Genomic DNA, 15,530 nt, shown 5'->3' on the forward strand with positions numbered 1-15,530 from the left:
CCCCACTGCATGGGGAAATCTGCATGAGCCCTCCAACCCCCCTCACTCCCCCAGCACCCCCATGGGTGCCCTGCCTTCTGGCTCACACCACGTGGGGGGCTCTGCATGAGCCCCTGAAGCCCTAAGGTGACTGCAGGAGCAGAGTCCTGGGGCTTTTCTCCATTTTTTTTAAAGGGCTGGGAGGGGGGGCAACATGTTAGTTTTTCCACCAATCTGCTTAGCTTGCAAATCGGTGATTAGCGCAAGGGACAGAAGGACTAGTAAATTCCTGGGAATACCAGATTGGTGAATGGCAGGCTCGCTTCCCATGTGTGTTACTAAATCCCACATCCTGTGCTAGACGGAGGAGTTGGGTGCCTGAGAAAAATGGCGCTTTATGGGTAAGCGGCAGGCCTGCACTGGTTCCTATCTCACAAAAATATCATCACGCCTTAAGTAATGGGAGCCATCTCCAAAATGAGGCACAGGTATCGCCCATTTGAATGGCCACGTTGGGACTTTAAGGCATCCTAGTTTTGCTTGGGTCTCTAGCATTTCTAAAAGAATAATTTAGGAAGTGGCTTCTGACTGATCCCGCATTTTGGGGATCTGCCAAGTGAAGATGCTGTTGAAATGCCGTGCATCTGTTGATAAATCTTCCGGTTCGTTCTTAGTAAACCGCGGAGCGTCGTTGTTCTGATGCATGAACTTTCCTCGAGTTAGTTTTCAGCAGTTATGGATGGGTGTATTTTATGAGCCTGCCGTAACATCTTTGTCTTCAAGAAACTCAGATTTTTACTCTCGACAGGGGTTGAGTTTTGCTCTGTTTCACCCCAGGCAGATTGGAAAGAAGCGGTGGGGAAAGCCACTAACCGCAGGCACGAGACGAGTTAGACGTGCGCTGTGCAATGACAGATTCTGCTCCCTTGTTAAAGTGCATACGTTGTATTCACTTATAGCCAAAGGCAGATGAACGGTGCAAAGGGAAACCCGCCATGTAAAATGCGGCGTCTAACTTGTTCAGGGCCACATTGCAGGGTAGCGCGCGAGATGGGACTAGACCCCAGGTGTCCTGGCTGCCTGGGTCCAGGATTATGTCCCTTTAGATGATGCAGACCCAGCAGGGATGCTCCTTTACCGAGGGGGGGAAAAGCACCTCTTTAGGTAAAGCCACCGGCAAGTGGAAAAGAGGTGCGTCAGCTGTGCTGAAAAGTTAGCAAAGGAGAGTGGTGTGTAAGGCTTAGATGCTAGAACCGTTCTCCCCTCTTGCCTTGCTTTTTTTATTATTGTTATTTTTTAACGTGACTTACCTGTTTGTGTTTCCCCCTCTCTCCAGGTGTAATTGCTGAGGCTGTCGAGGATGGCTTTACGCTTCCGCAGATTCTTACCGTACGCCTTGCCTGGAGTGCTGGTGCTGATCGGATGGTGGTGGTTCTTCTCTCGTAAAAAGGAGCGTGAAAGCAATCATGATAGGCAAGTCTTGGTCGGTGTGCAAGAGCAGAGGATCGAACCCCCCAAAAAGGAGCCTTCATCGGGAGAGGAACCAAACGTCCTCAGGGTGCTCCCTGTGCTGGCGGCGGAGGGCCGCCCGGAGAATGAAACCTTTCCTCCCAAGCCATCGTTGGGGTCAGTGACTCCTCATCTCTCGCTTCGAACTCTCGAGGGGTCAGATTCGTCCGAGAACCTTCCTGCCACAGTAATGACGGCCGTTGAACTCGACACGTTGGATGACGACAGTGACAAACTGGAAAGAGCGGTGTCTCGGGAGGAAAGCGGGTCCCCTGCACAGGTGTCTCCCCCTCTTGTCCTGGAGAGCGTTGAGTCGACTTCCAGTGCAACTCTCGGCCAGCAGCCACTGGTGTGTCCAGCATTGGAGTCGGCCCAAGAGCCTTTTGGAAAGACTGGGAGACTGGGTGAAGTGGAAACGACTCGTGATGCTTTGAAGAGGCCGCCGCGGGAAACCCAGTGCCCAGAAACTACGTCTGTGGACCCCAGCCTTTCACCAGCCCCCTGCCCAGAGCCGGGCAAGGAAGCTGATACCCAGCCTATCGCTCCTGATGAAGAGGATCAGAAGGAGGTTGGAGAAGTTGATTCAAAGCAAAGAGAGTCTGAAGTTGGCATGTTCCTGAATAGCTGTGCAGAGTCCGTCTGCTCGGAGCCGTCCGGGAAAGAGACGTCTGAGTCGACTGGCAGTCCTGTGCCGAAGTGTCGGGGAAGGGAAGACCAGCACGCCCTGTATACACAGTCGAAAGGAGATGGTTTGCAAAAAGAGAGAACTGGAGGAGTGAGTTTGGACAAAGATGAAGTTGAGAAAATTGAGCAAGTTGCTATACAGATTATTTCTAAGGTCATCTTAGCAGCCACTGGGGAAGTGCTGTCTGGGTCGGTAAGTGATGTGTCCAGTAGGCTTTGTCAGGTTGATAGACCTCAGGAAAGAGTGAGCACCCTGCCGGCGGATCCAACGCCCGCGGCAGAGCCCAGCAGAGAGAGCAAGGCTGCCGCTGCCCAGAGCACCGCCGCAATACCCGCACCTGGAGCAGAAGAGAAACTCGACAGTTGCACGACTTACTCCAGCTACTTGAAACACGGGTGCTTATCTCACCCTGTTCAGGTAAACCCGAAAGACCCTCAACCAAAGAGGTCTGCACACGGCGAGGTGCCAGGAGCCCATCGGACTTTGGTTGCAAAATGCCAAGTGTCGTTGGAGGAGTCACCTCCGGCGATGGAGGACTCTGGGTGCAGCGCGTGCACGTCGGAAGATGGGATGAGCATGGAGGATCCATTGCAGAGCACCTCCTTGTCTTTCCTGGCAGGCCAGCATACGGACTCGCTGAGCACGTCTGCCATCCAGGATACTTCCATCGAGCAGAGCTTGGTGCCCAGTGAGAAGCCTGTGACCTCCAAGTTAGCAGAAGACGACAAAGTGCCATATAGCAATGGGATGTTGAAAGAGGACAGTCCGGATCTGAGACACGAGAGGAACTGGGCCACAGAGACGGATGCAGACCACTCGGGAGGTAAGGGCTTGGGGTGCGTGGGAGACCCCTGGGGAAGTACACTGCACGTACTGCGCATGACCTCTGTGCTGGCATCCCAGCCTGCATCACTGTGTAACGGGCCTGTTTTGTGGCCGGCTTCCCCCAGTAATGAAAAGCTCTAGAGGTTTATACATAGATGCACCTTATGTTTAGACGAACGTAAGTACCCATTATTTGCTGCCAGCTTTTACACCCCATGGTGATGAGTGCTCCAGAGACCAGCCGTGGCTAGCCGGCATCCGCTGGCCGCCTGCCAGCAAAACACTTGTGCACATGGTCTGCTTCATCAGGTCTAGGATCCTCAGCAAGGCTGAGCCCCCAGAGCACAGAGCCTTTTGCTTACCCCGTAAGCTTTTAGGTTCTTGTCCTCGATGTAGACAGTGAGCAATAACAGTACTGCTTGGCAGTGTCTGTGGCTGGTGCCTTTTGGCTTACAGATGTTCCTTCCCTGGCACGTGTAGCCTTGCTCTTTCTCTCTTAGGTCCTGGGTGGGTTGTTCCTAGTGGGATGCAACACGGCTAATTGTATGTATGGGCCAATACAACCATTAACTTTTTAGCCTTCTTAAAAGCTGCAGGACCCTGCTGGGCAAACAGTCTTTAATGATGGGATGCATTTTATAATCCCCGCTGGGCAACTGCAGTGCTGCCTGCTGCTAGATTGCAGGCTCTGCTGCCTTTACTGGGAGTTTGGGGTTAGCCCTACGAGAGGGGCTGCTGCTGCTTGCAGTGAGGGTAAATGAAAAGACGGTGCCCTGGCCCTGCAGGTGCAGTGCTTTATAGGAATAGCCAGGAGAACAGAGCTGCAGTGCAGGGCCTGAAGTCGTGCCTTGTGCAACTCCTGTGGGTTTGTTTAAATATACTGGGAGGATGCATATTGAATGCTGGGGGGAGATAAGGAAAGAGGCTACCAGGAGAGTGCAAGATGATTGGGAAAAAAAAAAAAGCTATGCTGCCACCTTCTACACTGTCTTCGTGCAGCATAAATCCGTGCCTGTCGCTGTCAAACCTTTGCCAGGAGCTCTGAGCAAATAATAAATAGTGGGACCAGTGCTCCTCTTCTCCTTTCAGTGATTTTACCTGCGTCTCCCTTGCAACATATGAAAGCTGTTCTGTTTTATTAAGAAGATGGCAGCTTCCAGTCTTGTCCTTTTCAAATAGGAGCATGTCCCTGACTCGACTCTGTAAGACGGAGCAAAAGCTCTTCACGACACTTGCAGGCTCTGTTGCAGTGGACCAGGGCCCTTCCTCTGAGCAGAGGGCTGAAGTGCAGGAGTGCTTCGCAGCAAGGAGGTGCAGGAGTGCTTCGCAGCAAGGACAGATGCCCTGCCACCCAGCTCTAGGTTTAAACTGGCTCACCCTGCCCATTGCTTCTACCTTGGCTCACGACAGCAGAAACGTGGTGTCAGCTTGGCCCCCGAGTGAGAAGGCTCTGCCTCCTTTCCCAGATATCGAGTAGCTCTGAGTACAACAGACAGATCCCTTCCAGGCTGAAATTTTAATCGCAGAGAAACATCTTTGCTTCTGCAGCATGGATGTTGCTTGCTACCAATAATGGCCCATGGCTGCTGGTGTTGTTTTTTACCTTATAATAGTGTGCGCCTGCCACAGTGCTATGCTCTGCCTATTATTATGTAATGGAAACCTCTCTGGTAAGAAGACGTAACTTTACTTTAAGTATGCATCTCACATGTTGTGGTGTGCAGGAGGGTGTGTGGTACACAAGGCTGTCTGTGTTGACTAAGTCGTGTAAGGGAGGGCCAAAAGTCTTGATTTCTTTCTCGAAAAGGAATAGAAAGTCTGACTGTTGGGCCTCTGATGTAGGAACACGATAGGCTAATGTTTAGTGCGAGGCCTAAGCTTTAGTTCACCATGTGAAGAAGCAGTCTGGAAAGCCATCCAGAGATGGACTGCATGAGTTACCTGTAAACTGTGGTCTTTTTTTTGCAGGTTCAGATGTAAACAGCATGGATTCAGTGGACAGCGGCTGTGCCCTCGGGAAGACGGAGACTCGCCAGAACTCCAAGCCAGGAGTAGACTCAAATAAGTCGGAGCTCACTATCTGGGAGATAGAGGTGCCAAAGGTAACGAGCCAAGCACCTGGTGCCAGTGTCTCCATGCACTGACCCTAGAAAACTTGTAGTAGTTGGAAAGGACAGGGTGTCGTCACCTGGGTTTGAGGCCTGGCCCCACCTGACCTCTTGCAAAGACTTGGGGCTGGAGCCACATGGGTGACTTGATGTCCGACTCCTATGATGAGTTGTACTTGAGGTTATTCTGACGCCCAGTTATCTTTTGGATCCGGGCCTTGGCACTTCTGCGCTTCCCTGCGTCTGTAATGTGCATCAGGCTTGCCTGTTCTTGGGGTGATGAGCTGAAAGTACTTAAAATACCAGCTGGAAAGCTCAGAGGGGTGTTAGGGGGCCTGCTAAGGCTTCTGCGTACAAGGAGAGCTTTAAACTGCCTTCCCACGATCACTGCTCCAACTCTGAAGGTTGGGCCCAGCTGGTTTACAAGAGCCAGCGCCATAACATGCAGATAACATCTCTGTGCACATCAGTTTTCTCTAGGGTTGCTTTCTCCAGACTTTTCCCTTCCTCTGTTCCCAAGGCTTGGTTTTATAGCCTCAAGCCGTGAAGCCATGAATGATTTCACAAGTTCCTTTTGGAAAAGGTCCATGCCCTGGGGCAACCTGAAGATCCCTAGCTGAGCAACAGAAGGAGTCTGCTTCCCCATGGGCGAAGCAGGCTGCCTTTGCAGCTTAGAGGCCGCGTGCCTGCTGCTGGTGCAACTGCATACCGAGACTGTGTGTGTGGGGGGCGGGGAGGGTGCACAGTATAACCTAGACACGGCTGCACCTGGGCATTAAAAGAATCCATTTCACAGCCCAGTGCGGACAGACTTGATGTTTCCCAAAGCAGTATATGCAAGGAGCTAAACTTTAAAAAAAAAAAAAACCTTCCTAAGGGGCTGTATTCGGTGGAAGTGCAGTTGCATCGGTACTGGAGTCAGCGGTCTGTACCGGGCCGTTAACGCCTTCACCGCACTTCCTTTTTACAGGCCAGAAAGGTGGTGTTTGCAAAACCTCCATTATTTGGAAGGTCCTGCCTTGAGCTTCCACATAATCTCCCTAGGTTTAGCACTAACTGGGTTTTCTGCCAACTGTAGAAGGCCACGGGAGTGGGCTGTCCTTGTAGGTGGAATAAATTAAAGGCTGATGGTGCTGTTCGCCCTCCTGACTGATTTTCTCCGTCTTGTCTTTCGATAAAGCACTTGGTTGGCCGGTTGATCGGCAAGCAGGGGAGGTATGTGAGTTTCTTGAAGCAAACATCCGGTGCCAAAATCTATATCTCAACATTACCGTACACCCAAGACTTCCAGATCTGCCACATAGAAGGTGAGGGGAACCATTTTTGGCTGCTGTTTTTGTTTTTGCTTTTTCTGGCTTTTGTTCCCTGGAGGGCACTGTGGCTATAAATGGGTGAAGAACTGCTGTCGTCTCGGCGCAACGCAGAGGCAATGCCTGTATTTGCCTGCCTCCAGTGGCAGACGGCAGCCACTGCTGCCCACCGACCAGAGCGCGTGCAGCTCCACTGCAGCAGCTGCTCTGTGACCAGGGTGTGAAACGCACACGGGGAAAGCACCAGCTGTTGAATAGCCCCGTCTAGCTGGCAGGGATGCGGTGATGTCTTGCTCCGCTCTGCAGAGGTGCCGTGGTTCTTTGGGGCGCGGAAAAAGGAAGACTCTTGTTGCTCAGGGGCAGTACGGGCCTGGGTCCTTTGCTCCAAAGTCTGCTCTGTACCCACCGGTAGAGAGAGGTCTAAATAGCAGCAGATTCCCCCGCGCTGCGGATAGCAGCAGACTAAAGCAGCGTGTGCAGCAGGAAAGAAGGCGCGTCTTAATGCACATTGTCATGCGTTAAACAAGCACTGCCTGGTCTAAAGCTATGATATCGGTGCATGTTTTTAAAATACATTTCTGCCTTAATGAATGCTCGGTCAAAGGGGTGCCTGTAGGACCCCAGCAGTGTTGTTATCTGAATCCATTAATATTGTTCTGGAGTGAGGTGTTACCAGTCATGTCAGCCCTCAGGTTGGATGGTCTGTACGCACGCTGTCAGGGTACCGTCTGTGATGCCGTACCTCTAATGGGTTTGGTATTTCAGGCTTCAGTTCTTGGTAATAAAAACTCATCCAGGCTTATTGCTCATAAACCAAGCCTAGGCACTAGCATCCGTGACCAGCTACACACAGTGCTGGACAGGTCGTCTGCTGGTGATACAGGCATGAACATAACGCTTAAGCCCAGTACAAAGTTTAGGGGTTCCCAGGCCCTCTTTTCATGAAGTGCTCAAAACAATATTGTGTTCACAGCACATTCAGCTAATGTCTCGCGTTCAGTGACATCCTCCGCATCCACATCCATGTCATACTTCTCATGAATTAGTGCAGCCTTCCTGCTGGATATGTCTGGCCAGGTCACTCTCTTTTGGGGGGGGCTTTTTTGTTGCTTTTTTTTGTGTGTTGGTGGTCGCTTATTGGTCACATCGGTTCACTCTGTCTGTCGGCCTCGGAGGCTCGTCTGTAAAAGTAATGAGCTACTCTGCACAGAAGTATATTGTATGCCTGGTTCTGTATTCATCGGGGCCTGCTCTGATTCTTGCTGTTAGTAGGGCTTCTGTATGCTGTGTGCATACGCTGACTAGTAGTTGTGTTCAGCTATACTCTAGCAAGATCTACAGTGCCATTTCTTCCAGGGAAAGCTTTTTGTGGGGGAAAACGGTTTATAGCAGCGTTCCCTCCCCTATTTCTGAGCTGGTAGCCAGGTGTCTGCACATAGTGCTGGCTGGAGACACCAAGCCTCTCTGTAATTTTGTTAGCATTTTGCTGCTGTGAGGTAATTGAGACGTTAAATAGGGTATGAGACCCAAAAAAGGGAGAAATGTCCAATTTGCAGCCTAGATTACACAAATAATCAACGTTCTTTCCTATTGAGTCTGCTGCTTTTTGGGGTAGAGACTTGCATTTTGTGTTTGTACAACACCTGCCACAGCTAGATGTGCTCTCTTGGATGAGCTGTAGATGCTCCTGCGACATGCAACTTACTGTACGCATTTTCCAAGTCGCTGAGAAATAAACTGGCGTGAAGAGACTCTTATAAGCGGTTGGACTGCTGTGAAAACCATTTAACTCAACTATCTAAAAAGCCTATTTAAAAAAAAAAAACAACAAAAAAACACAACAAAGCCCCACACTGAGGTTTGATTGCCCTGAGCACTGTAGCCCTTGAATGCCTCTAACATTTATTGCTGATGGTGCTGTTGCTGCTAGCACGCATTGACAGAGGAGGCATTCATCTGTTAGATTGCATTAATCTGAAATGCTAACCCTTGCACTTCCACCACCCAGGTTTGGCTGAGATTTTCAAAGCAGCGGATGGGATCTAACGGTTCCAGCTTTTGCAATAGGAGGGGCGGCGGGACTCTTTGGCATTGAAATTGGTGTCAGCATAAAGGCCATCAATGAAATAGTTTTACTAAATGCAGAGAATGAAAACATCTCGGCTTTCTAGGATGGGGCCTCGAGCTGGAGGAACAGAAGGGAACCTGGTAATCGAGTGATGAGGCATCTTGGCGTAGCTTTGGCACAAAGGTGTGGCCCCGGGGCTTGTCCAGTATATCCTGCTGACTAACTCGACTGGGTTGCTGTCTTCCAGGCTCTCAGCATCATGTAGATAAAGCGCTGAGTCTGATTGGAAAGAAGTTCAAAGAACTAAACCTCAGCAACATCTATGCCCCTCCTCCCCCATCACTGGCGCTCCATTCCCTCCCTATGACTTCATGGGTGAGTACCAAGGCAGCATGCTGGCTTGATATTAGTTAGGTTGCAATTAGCCGCTGTGTTTAAAAGGCAGCTCCATAGAGCCACGCTGCATTCGCTTTAATTTGGCCATCCTTCCCTATTCAGCAGGCCTCCGTGGTGGCTCTGGAGCAAAGCTATCGCCCAGTAACTGGGTGTCAGACAAACTGGTATCATAGATGGATGTGCTGGGGGGATGGTGCGTGCGTTTTCTCTATTGCGAAGCAGCAACACTTTATTCATACCAGGCAGCGTTTGTAAGCGCTGGCTGCCCCCCTAGATGCCTTCAAAGCCATCCTTTTGGTTTTCTGCCTCAGCTGCCTGTAACTTAGCACAGATGTACTAGTTGCAGGTCAGACGCTTCCCGCCTGTCATGCTGCTGCCCTGTACTCGGTTTTCTGCAGCGTGCTCTGGGACATCCTATCCAAATCCTTAACCCAGCCGTGCTTAATCTCTGGCAGTTGTATGTGCCTCTGACACAATAGGCTTTTCCTACAGACTAGACACGTTTGCTTGAGAAAAGTGCTCTGGGGTTTTTGGCTTGTGGCTCTGCATCTGGAGTATCTGTTCTTTAAAATGCATTTACAATGTAGTCAAACACAGAGCTGATCAGCTTCTGCACGTAGTGCGTCACTAAAGGGGTACCGTGCCAGCCTGACTGCACTAATTGCATCACTCTCCCTTTTTATTATGGTGTTTTATTGCACTTGTTCAGAACTAGCATTAGTCTCTGCACTTCTCGGGCAACACTTTCTCTCTCGCTTTCCAGGGGTTGCCAGGAAATGATGATTTCCATTTTTTTTTTGTTTGTTTACAGGCATATGTTCTATATATTGCCTGGCTACATACTGCTATTAGCCTTCACCTGTTGCCACAGGCAGTAGCACTGGGCTCATTCTTGAAAAGTTCATCTGCATTATCCTCTCACATTCATTATAAACCTGATGCTTAAGCCACGATAGTAAAATCTAAGGCCCTAAGTAATGGCATACCCCAATATGCAGTGGCTCCTGTGAACAGGCCTGGGCATAAGCTCTATTTGTTCTTTTAATTGCAGAAACCTCCATCCCAAACTTACTCGTTAGAAAGACCAGGAATTTCTATCTCCTAGGAGCTGTTATAATGCTAGAACTGGAGTATGTAGGGAAGATGGTATGAGATGATGAGCTTGCTCAGCTGTGCCTTTTAGTCTCCCTGTCCTGTGCCTGAATAGGGTTTCTTGTTTTGCTGCTGACAAGTTGTGCAGACCTTTCCCAGAAGGATTTTGTCCCAAAATTATTCCTGTCGGCAGAGCATAGGACATCAGTGGCTCAACTGATCGGTCCTAAACTTGCACTAGGGCCCGCTGTCACGCTTGCGAGCTGTTAAGCTTTCCCTTACGAGCTCAGATGAATGAGGTCAGTGAAAGTGAGTTTGTTGCTCATCTTTGGAATAAACAATAGTCATGTCATTTCTGCGTAGTAATGAAAGCATTCTCTTTGTGCCAGCTGATGCTCCCCGATGGAGTCACCGTCGAGGTGGTTGTGGTTAACCAGGTCAACGCGGGACACATGTTTGTACAGCAGCACACTCACCCCACCTTCCACGTCCTGCGCAGTCTGGACCAGCAGATGTACGTCTGCTATTCGCAACCGGGGATCCCAACTTTGCCGACGCCAGTAGAAGGCAAGTAGCCTTGTTGCCCACGCACCTCTGTGTTGAGTAGTTTTCTGCAATCCGGAGAAGCAGGATTCGTGCAGCCTTATTTCAGTGTCACCCTCCAGTCGCCAGTCCTTCCTAGTAGCCTTATGTAGTGTAACTTGAGTCGGGAGTATGCAGGCTTGTGCTTGTGGGCATTCGTCTGCTCCCAAACTAAAAGGGAAGGGGCGTTTCAGTGGTCTCAGCTTTGCTCATCACCAGATGGCAGAGCATCAGTGACCGCTGGAATTGGGTGACAGAAGAAAAAACCTGTATTTAAAAAGAAAAAAAAGAAAAAAACTGGGAGGCAATCCATCTACTCCTGACTTTTTTTAATAAAATAAGGGAATTTAAATTTTACTTAAGCGAACTTAACAAGGAACCTGTAGGCTCCTAAATACTGAGAACCCAAGGATGGATGGCATTTCAAATTCAGGGTTTTTAAAGCTGTATTAAAAGTGTGTGTGTGTATGCACAGGGGTAAAAATCTTCTTAACCAAGAAGAATTTTGCAGCCATTTCTGCTGGTCTAATAGGATATCAGACTTGGCCAGAGATCCTTGTCTGCCTGTGAGTGCATGCACGGACCTGAAGGAATACTGAACCTCCGAGTCTGCTTGGCTTCAGCCCCCAGAGCTTATGTGCCAAGGGAGAGGTGCAGATTACTCGGGGTTGCCTACTGCAGAGGTTGAATGCTTTCCTCTGGAGGGTCTGACACCGGCCGTTGCTGGAGATGGGATTTCTGAGCTCAGCGGGCCTTGAGCTTGATCCAGGCTGGCTGTTCAACCTAGTCCTCATGTCCATTGCAAGGTTGATCCAAGCCAGAAATACTTTGGCCGCTCCTTTTCATGCTTTGAATGTCCTATCTGACCCAGCAAGAACTACTGTAATAACACCGACTGCCGTTGCTGCAAACGGGGGCTACTGGTTTGCCTGGGGGGGTGGTACTTATTTCCTTAGCCCCTGGCTGTTTTGTGCATCTCTTCTCCCTCTAGTATTGCTAGTCAGAGAGCATCTTTGCGGTGTCATTGCAAAGATGTTTGCTGCTGGCGCCTTAATTATAGCATCAGGATTATATTCCTTGCTGCAAACACTTCCTCCTGTTTCGAGGTATAATTTCTGGCGTTGCCTCCAGCCTGCTGGTGTGTGGTGTAGACCGAGGGAGCAGAATGGCTGACGTGGCTCTTCCTCTAGGCTGCATATCTCCTCCAAGCAATTTCCCCTGGTAGAGCTTAAGAAAGCGACTATCTTAAAGCATCCCCCTCCCTTCTCTTCACACTGAGCAGCTGGAAGGGAGGAGTAGCCTTGATGTGCCCGTGTGCGGGGGTGGAGAGGTGCTCTCAGCTGGGTGACTGTCAAGGCAGCTGTCAGAGTACGGCAGATGGATGTCCAGCACCGCTTGGATTCACTGCATGCTCTCGTGGGGCCGTACAGTCGCTCGCTAAAATTGCAAATGCCGCTTTTTCTGTAATGTCAAAATTGGACAGTTTACTTACGATTATAAGTCTTAAGTACGAGATGGGAGGAAAGGTGCGTTTTATCTTGCCTTAAGGGGCCTGGTGTGCACACGTACAGAGAGCTGGCCCTTGCATATTTGGTGACCAGCTCCATAGGGCACCACAGGAGGTGGGAGGGAAGGAAGAAGCGAGGTGGGAGTGTAGAGGGTGCGACTCCAAGTTGGTGACAGAACCAGCAACAAAACCCATCAGGCCTCCCGTCTCCCATTTCGGTGCTCCACCTGCTGGGTCTTGCTGCCCTGCTATGGAGTCGTAGGGTGCCGCACCCTCTGGAAGAGTGGGTGGTTTGAATTGTACCACGCTGGTCGCTCAGCAGGCGGTTGCATAATGCTGCTTGTATTCCTGGGGGTTCCTAGGTGCAAGCGCTAATGCCAAACTTATCTCTCTCCCACCCACTTGTACTCGGCAGTCGGCGTTATTTGTGCAGCCCCGGGCATGGACGGAGCGTGGTGGCGGGCTCAAGTCGTCGGCTACTTCAAAGACAGCGGCGAAGTGGAGATCCGATACGTGGACTACGGAGGATACGAAAGAGTTAAAATAGACACCCTCAGGCAAATCAGGTCGGTGACTTCTTCACCCCTTGTCTGGAACCGCGCAGTTGACCCTTCGTAATGGGGTGTCGCAGCTTGATAGGTAAAGGTGCCTCTGTTTGTGAAGAGAATGGCAGGAAGCTTCTGCTGATGGAACAGCCCCTGGGTTGCTTGGTGATTTTAGACCCAGCTCATTGTCTTCCTGTGAATATTCAAGCGCTTCAAAAAGCAAAGAGCGAGTATATGCCTTGCCACTTCAGCAGGGAAGCTGCTGAGCCGGAGGCAAATGACTTGCTGGAGTTGCCCAGCAGCAGGATTGGGATAGAAGCTGTGGGCTGTGTTGCATCCTAGAAGCTTCTTGCAGCTTCCTAGAGCAGCTCTTGGGATGGATGGGGCGTGATGAGGCAGGACTGCGCCGCGCATCCACCCGGCCCAGGATTTCCCTTGGTGCCATGGAGGGTGGCGAGTCTGCTTTTTAGTGTATGCCTGCTGTAACGGAGCTGAGCCTGGGGTGACAGAAAGGGACGGGCTGGGTATGCAACCTCAAAGGAAAACCTGTAAATAGGCTAGTGGCTTCTGCCTCTGTCCTGAGCTCCAGGCTTGTCTAAAAGTTTCTGCAGCTGCTTTGCCGTCTCCTTTGCGTTACGGTTGTGCCTACATAAACTCGCGGCCCTGTTGTTCTTGTACGTCAAGAGCTGAGCCCATAAGTGCTGGTCCTAATCTCCTACAGTCTGCGGAGATGAAAGCGAGGGTGGCAGGAAGGGAGCGGTGGTATTGTGCATTTCACAAGTGATGGGCAAGCATGAGGAGCTAGGACGGGATCTGAGTCCCAATCCAGCATCTGCACTGCAAAGTTTGCTCCCCTCAGATGTTTGCTTATGCATTTGTAGAGCGGACAACAGTTGTTTTTGGTTACCGGTTTAATTTGAAACGCAGTCCTGTTGTGCCAGCCCCCTAAATATCGACTTAAAAAAATAACATGTAGTGAGGGTAAAACGAGTCTTATTCAAACCGGTTCTCTTCTTTCTCTTCTCAGGTCTGATTTTGTAACACTACCTTTCCAAGGAGCAGAAGTCCTGCTAGACAATGTGGTGCCACTTCCAGGTAAGAGATCGCCAAAGAGGAATAGCACTCTGTGCTGGGTTAAGCCAATGGGATGGCATAAGTTTAAAAGCAACCATCCTACGCTTTCTCCCTGTCATTGCAAGTGCAATCTCTGAGTTTCTAGTACGTGGATTAGAACATTTTTTTTTTTTCCCTTGTTTTATGTCTTACCCTGAATTTGCCATCCTGGTGCTATCTACATAGCCTTTGTGCTTGGGTCTTTCACTGTGTAAGTGGGGGGAGAGCCCTTTTTTTTTTAAAAAAAAACAAGGGCATGTCACTTCATGCTGCAAATTGGCAGAAGTGTATAGATGACAGCTGAAGTTCCTGGAACTACTTTAACTGCCCTTTCCAAGTTGAATGGACAGCGAGTGGACTGTCTTCAAGGTGGCTGTAAAGAAACAAATGCTGGGTCACTTTTTAATTTGGTACACAGACTTCCAATTGAAACGACTTCGCAAATGCTGGCACGAGTTTCCTATAGAACTGCCCCTCCAAAGCACTGGGAGTTTTCTGTTAGGGTCAGCTGTATTGGTCTAGGCTATATGATAGACGGCCTTTTGGTTCGATTTGGATATCTTTTATTTAGACCAACTTTATCAACTCTCCTCCAAAGCATTGGTAGAGTAGGAATACTCTGTAAACATCTAATGCTGCTGGTAGTAATGCACGAGGTTCGCCGGTGTATCTGCAGGAGGTCAGGTTGTATTAGCCTCACAGTCCTTTAGCTCTGAAAGCTAGGGTCTGACTTGTGTCCTCCTATTCTTATCTTTCCAAAGATGAGGATAACTTCTCCTCCGAGGCTGATGCAGCTGTTGGCGAAATGACCAGAGGGATGGCTCTCCTGGCGCAGGTATGTGCTAGAGAGGTCTAGAAAACCCCTAGTGCTCCTTGTGCTTGAGCAGGTGGGAGGTAGTTTCTCTGTGAAACATGGGGTTTTTTGTTTTTGCCTTTTTTTCCATATGACTATGGCAAATGCAAAGTGAAATTCTCCAAGCTCGCTTGCTGGGGCGTATTTTGCTAGCGAGCATCTTGTTTTGCCAAGAATACATGGGGTTGCTCAATCTAATGCCAAGAGCACCTTAGGTTTCTGAGCAGTTTGCAGAGGAGGAAAGTAGTTTCTTTGCCTCTCTCCAAAGAGAAGCTGAGGTTGGACCCTGCTGTATGAGTGAGCTTCTGGCTCTTTTGAGGGGCAGGTGATGACTGGAGCTGCATCTCTCGGTGCCAGCAGTGCCCGCCTGGCACACAGTTCTGGTCTGTCTCTATGGCTCCCTTAGCCCAGTGCTTGCCTGTGATTTTTGAAGAGCTGTTAAATGGGCATCCGTGTGCATTTTCTTCTCCCCCACCTCCCAGCCGCACCGTATCGCAAGCAGCTGTCTGAAATGACTGCTGATCTGTTATGAACTCATGCCTCTCCTTACAAACCCCAAGTCAGGCTGGCTGCTTGACTAGTTCTGTAGCAGTATTGAAGCTGGAGATGCATGATGCTATTCCTGACCTGTTACCCTTGGTACATAAGGGGAGAGGGGTGTAGGGTAGGGAGGAACGATATGGAAGTTGCCAGGATAGCTAGAGGGACAGGCGTATGGCAGCTGCCTTGTAATTGGGAAGGCTTTGAAGAGTTCAGCTGTTCAACTTGAGCAAGAAGTAGTAAAGAGAGTAAAAGAGATCCACTGAGGACACCCATGGTACAACAACCAGCTTGGATTGCACACTGCATAAAATGAATACTTCTAAACTGCTGTATGCTAACACACCTCCGTGTTTTCATCCCCCCGCCCCCATCTCAGATTTATTTTCCTTTTTTATCTCTTCTCTGGAAATATTCT

The 15,530-nt window shown here is 49.9% G+C and overlaps 1 protein-coding gene across 1 annotated transcript in view; it reads left to right on the forward strand.

Moving 5' to 3' along the window:
• The window catches only part of AKAP1 (A-kinase anchoring protein 1), a 57,741-nt gene that overhangs the window by 35,850 nt on the left and 6,361 nt on the right, over positions 1 to 15,530 (forward strand). The window contains exons 2-9 of the mRNA XM_019511065.1: positions 1,316 to 2,996; positions 4,967 to 5,100; positions 6,287 to 6,413; positions 8,732 to 8,859; positions 10,362 to 10,539; positions 12,477 to 12,627; positions 13,634 to 13,701; positions 14,481 to 14,556. Coding sequence (XP_019366610.1) covers positions 1,340 to 2,996; positions 4,967 to 5,100; positions 6,287 to 6,413; positions 8,732 to 8,859; positions 10,362 to 10,539; positions 12,477 to 12,627; positions 13,634 to 13,701; positions 14,481 to 14,556 — 2,519 coding nt within the window. The 5' untranslated portion in view covers positions 1,316 to 1,339. The remainder of the gene's footprint in view (positions 1 to 1,315; positions 2,997 to 4,966; positions 5,101 to 6,286; positions 6,414 to 8,731; positions 8,860 to 10,361; positions 10,540 to 12,476; positions 12,628 to 13,633; positions 13,702 to 14,480; positions 14,557 to 15,530) is intronic.

Source organism: Gavialis gangeticus, unplaced genomic scaffold (genome assembly GCF_001723915.1).
Source record: "Gavialis gangeticus isolate Ggan-Ray unplaced genomic scaffold, GavGan_comp1, whole genome shotgun sequence".
In the NCBI taxonomy this organism is placed as follows: domain Eukaryota; kingdom Metazoa; phylum Chordata; order Crocodylia; family Gavialidae; genus Gavialis; species Gavialis gangeticus.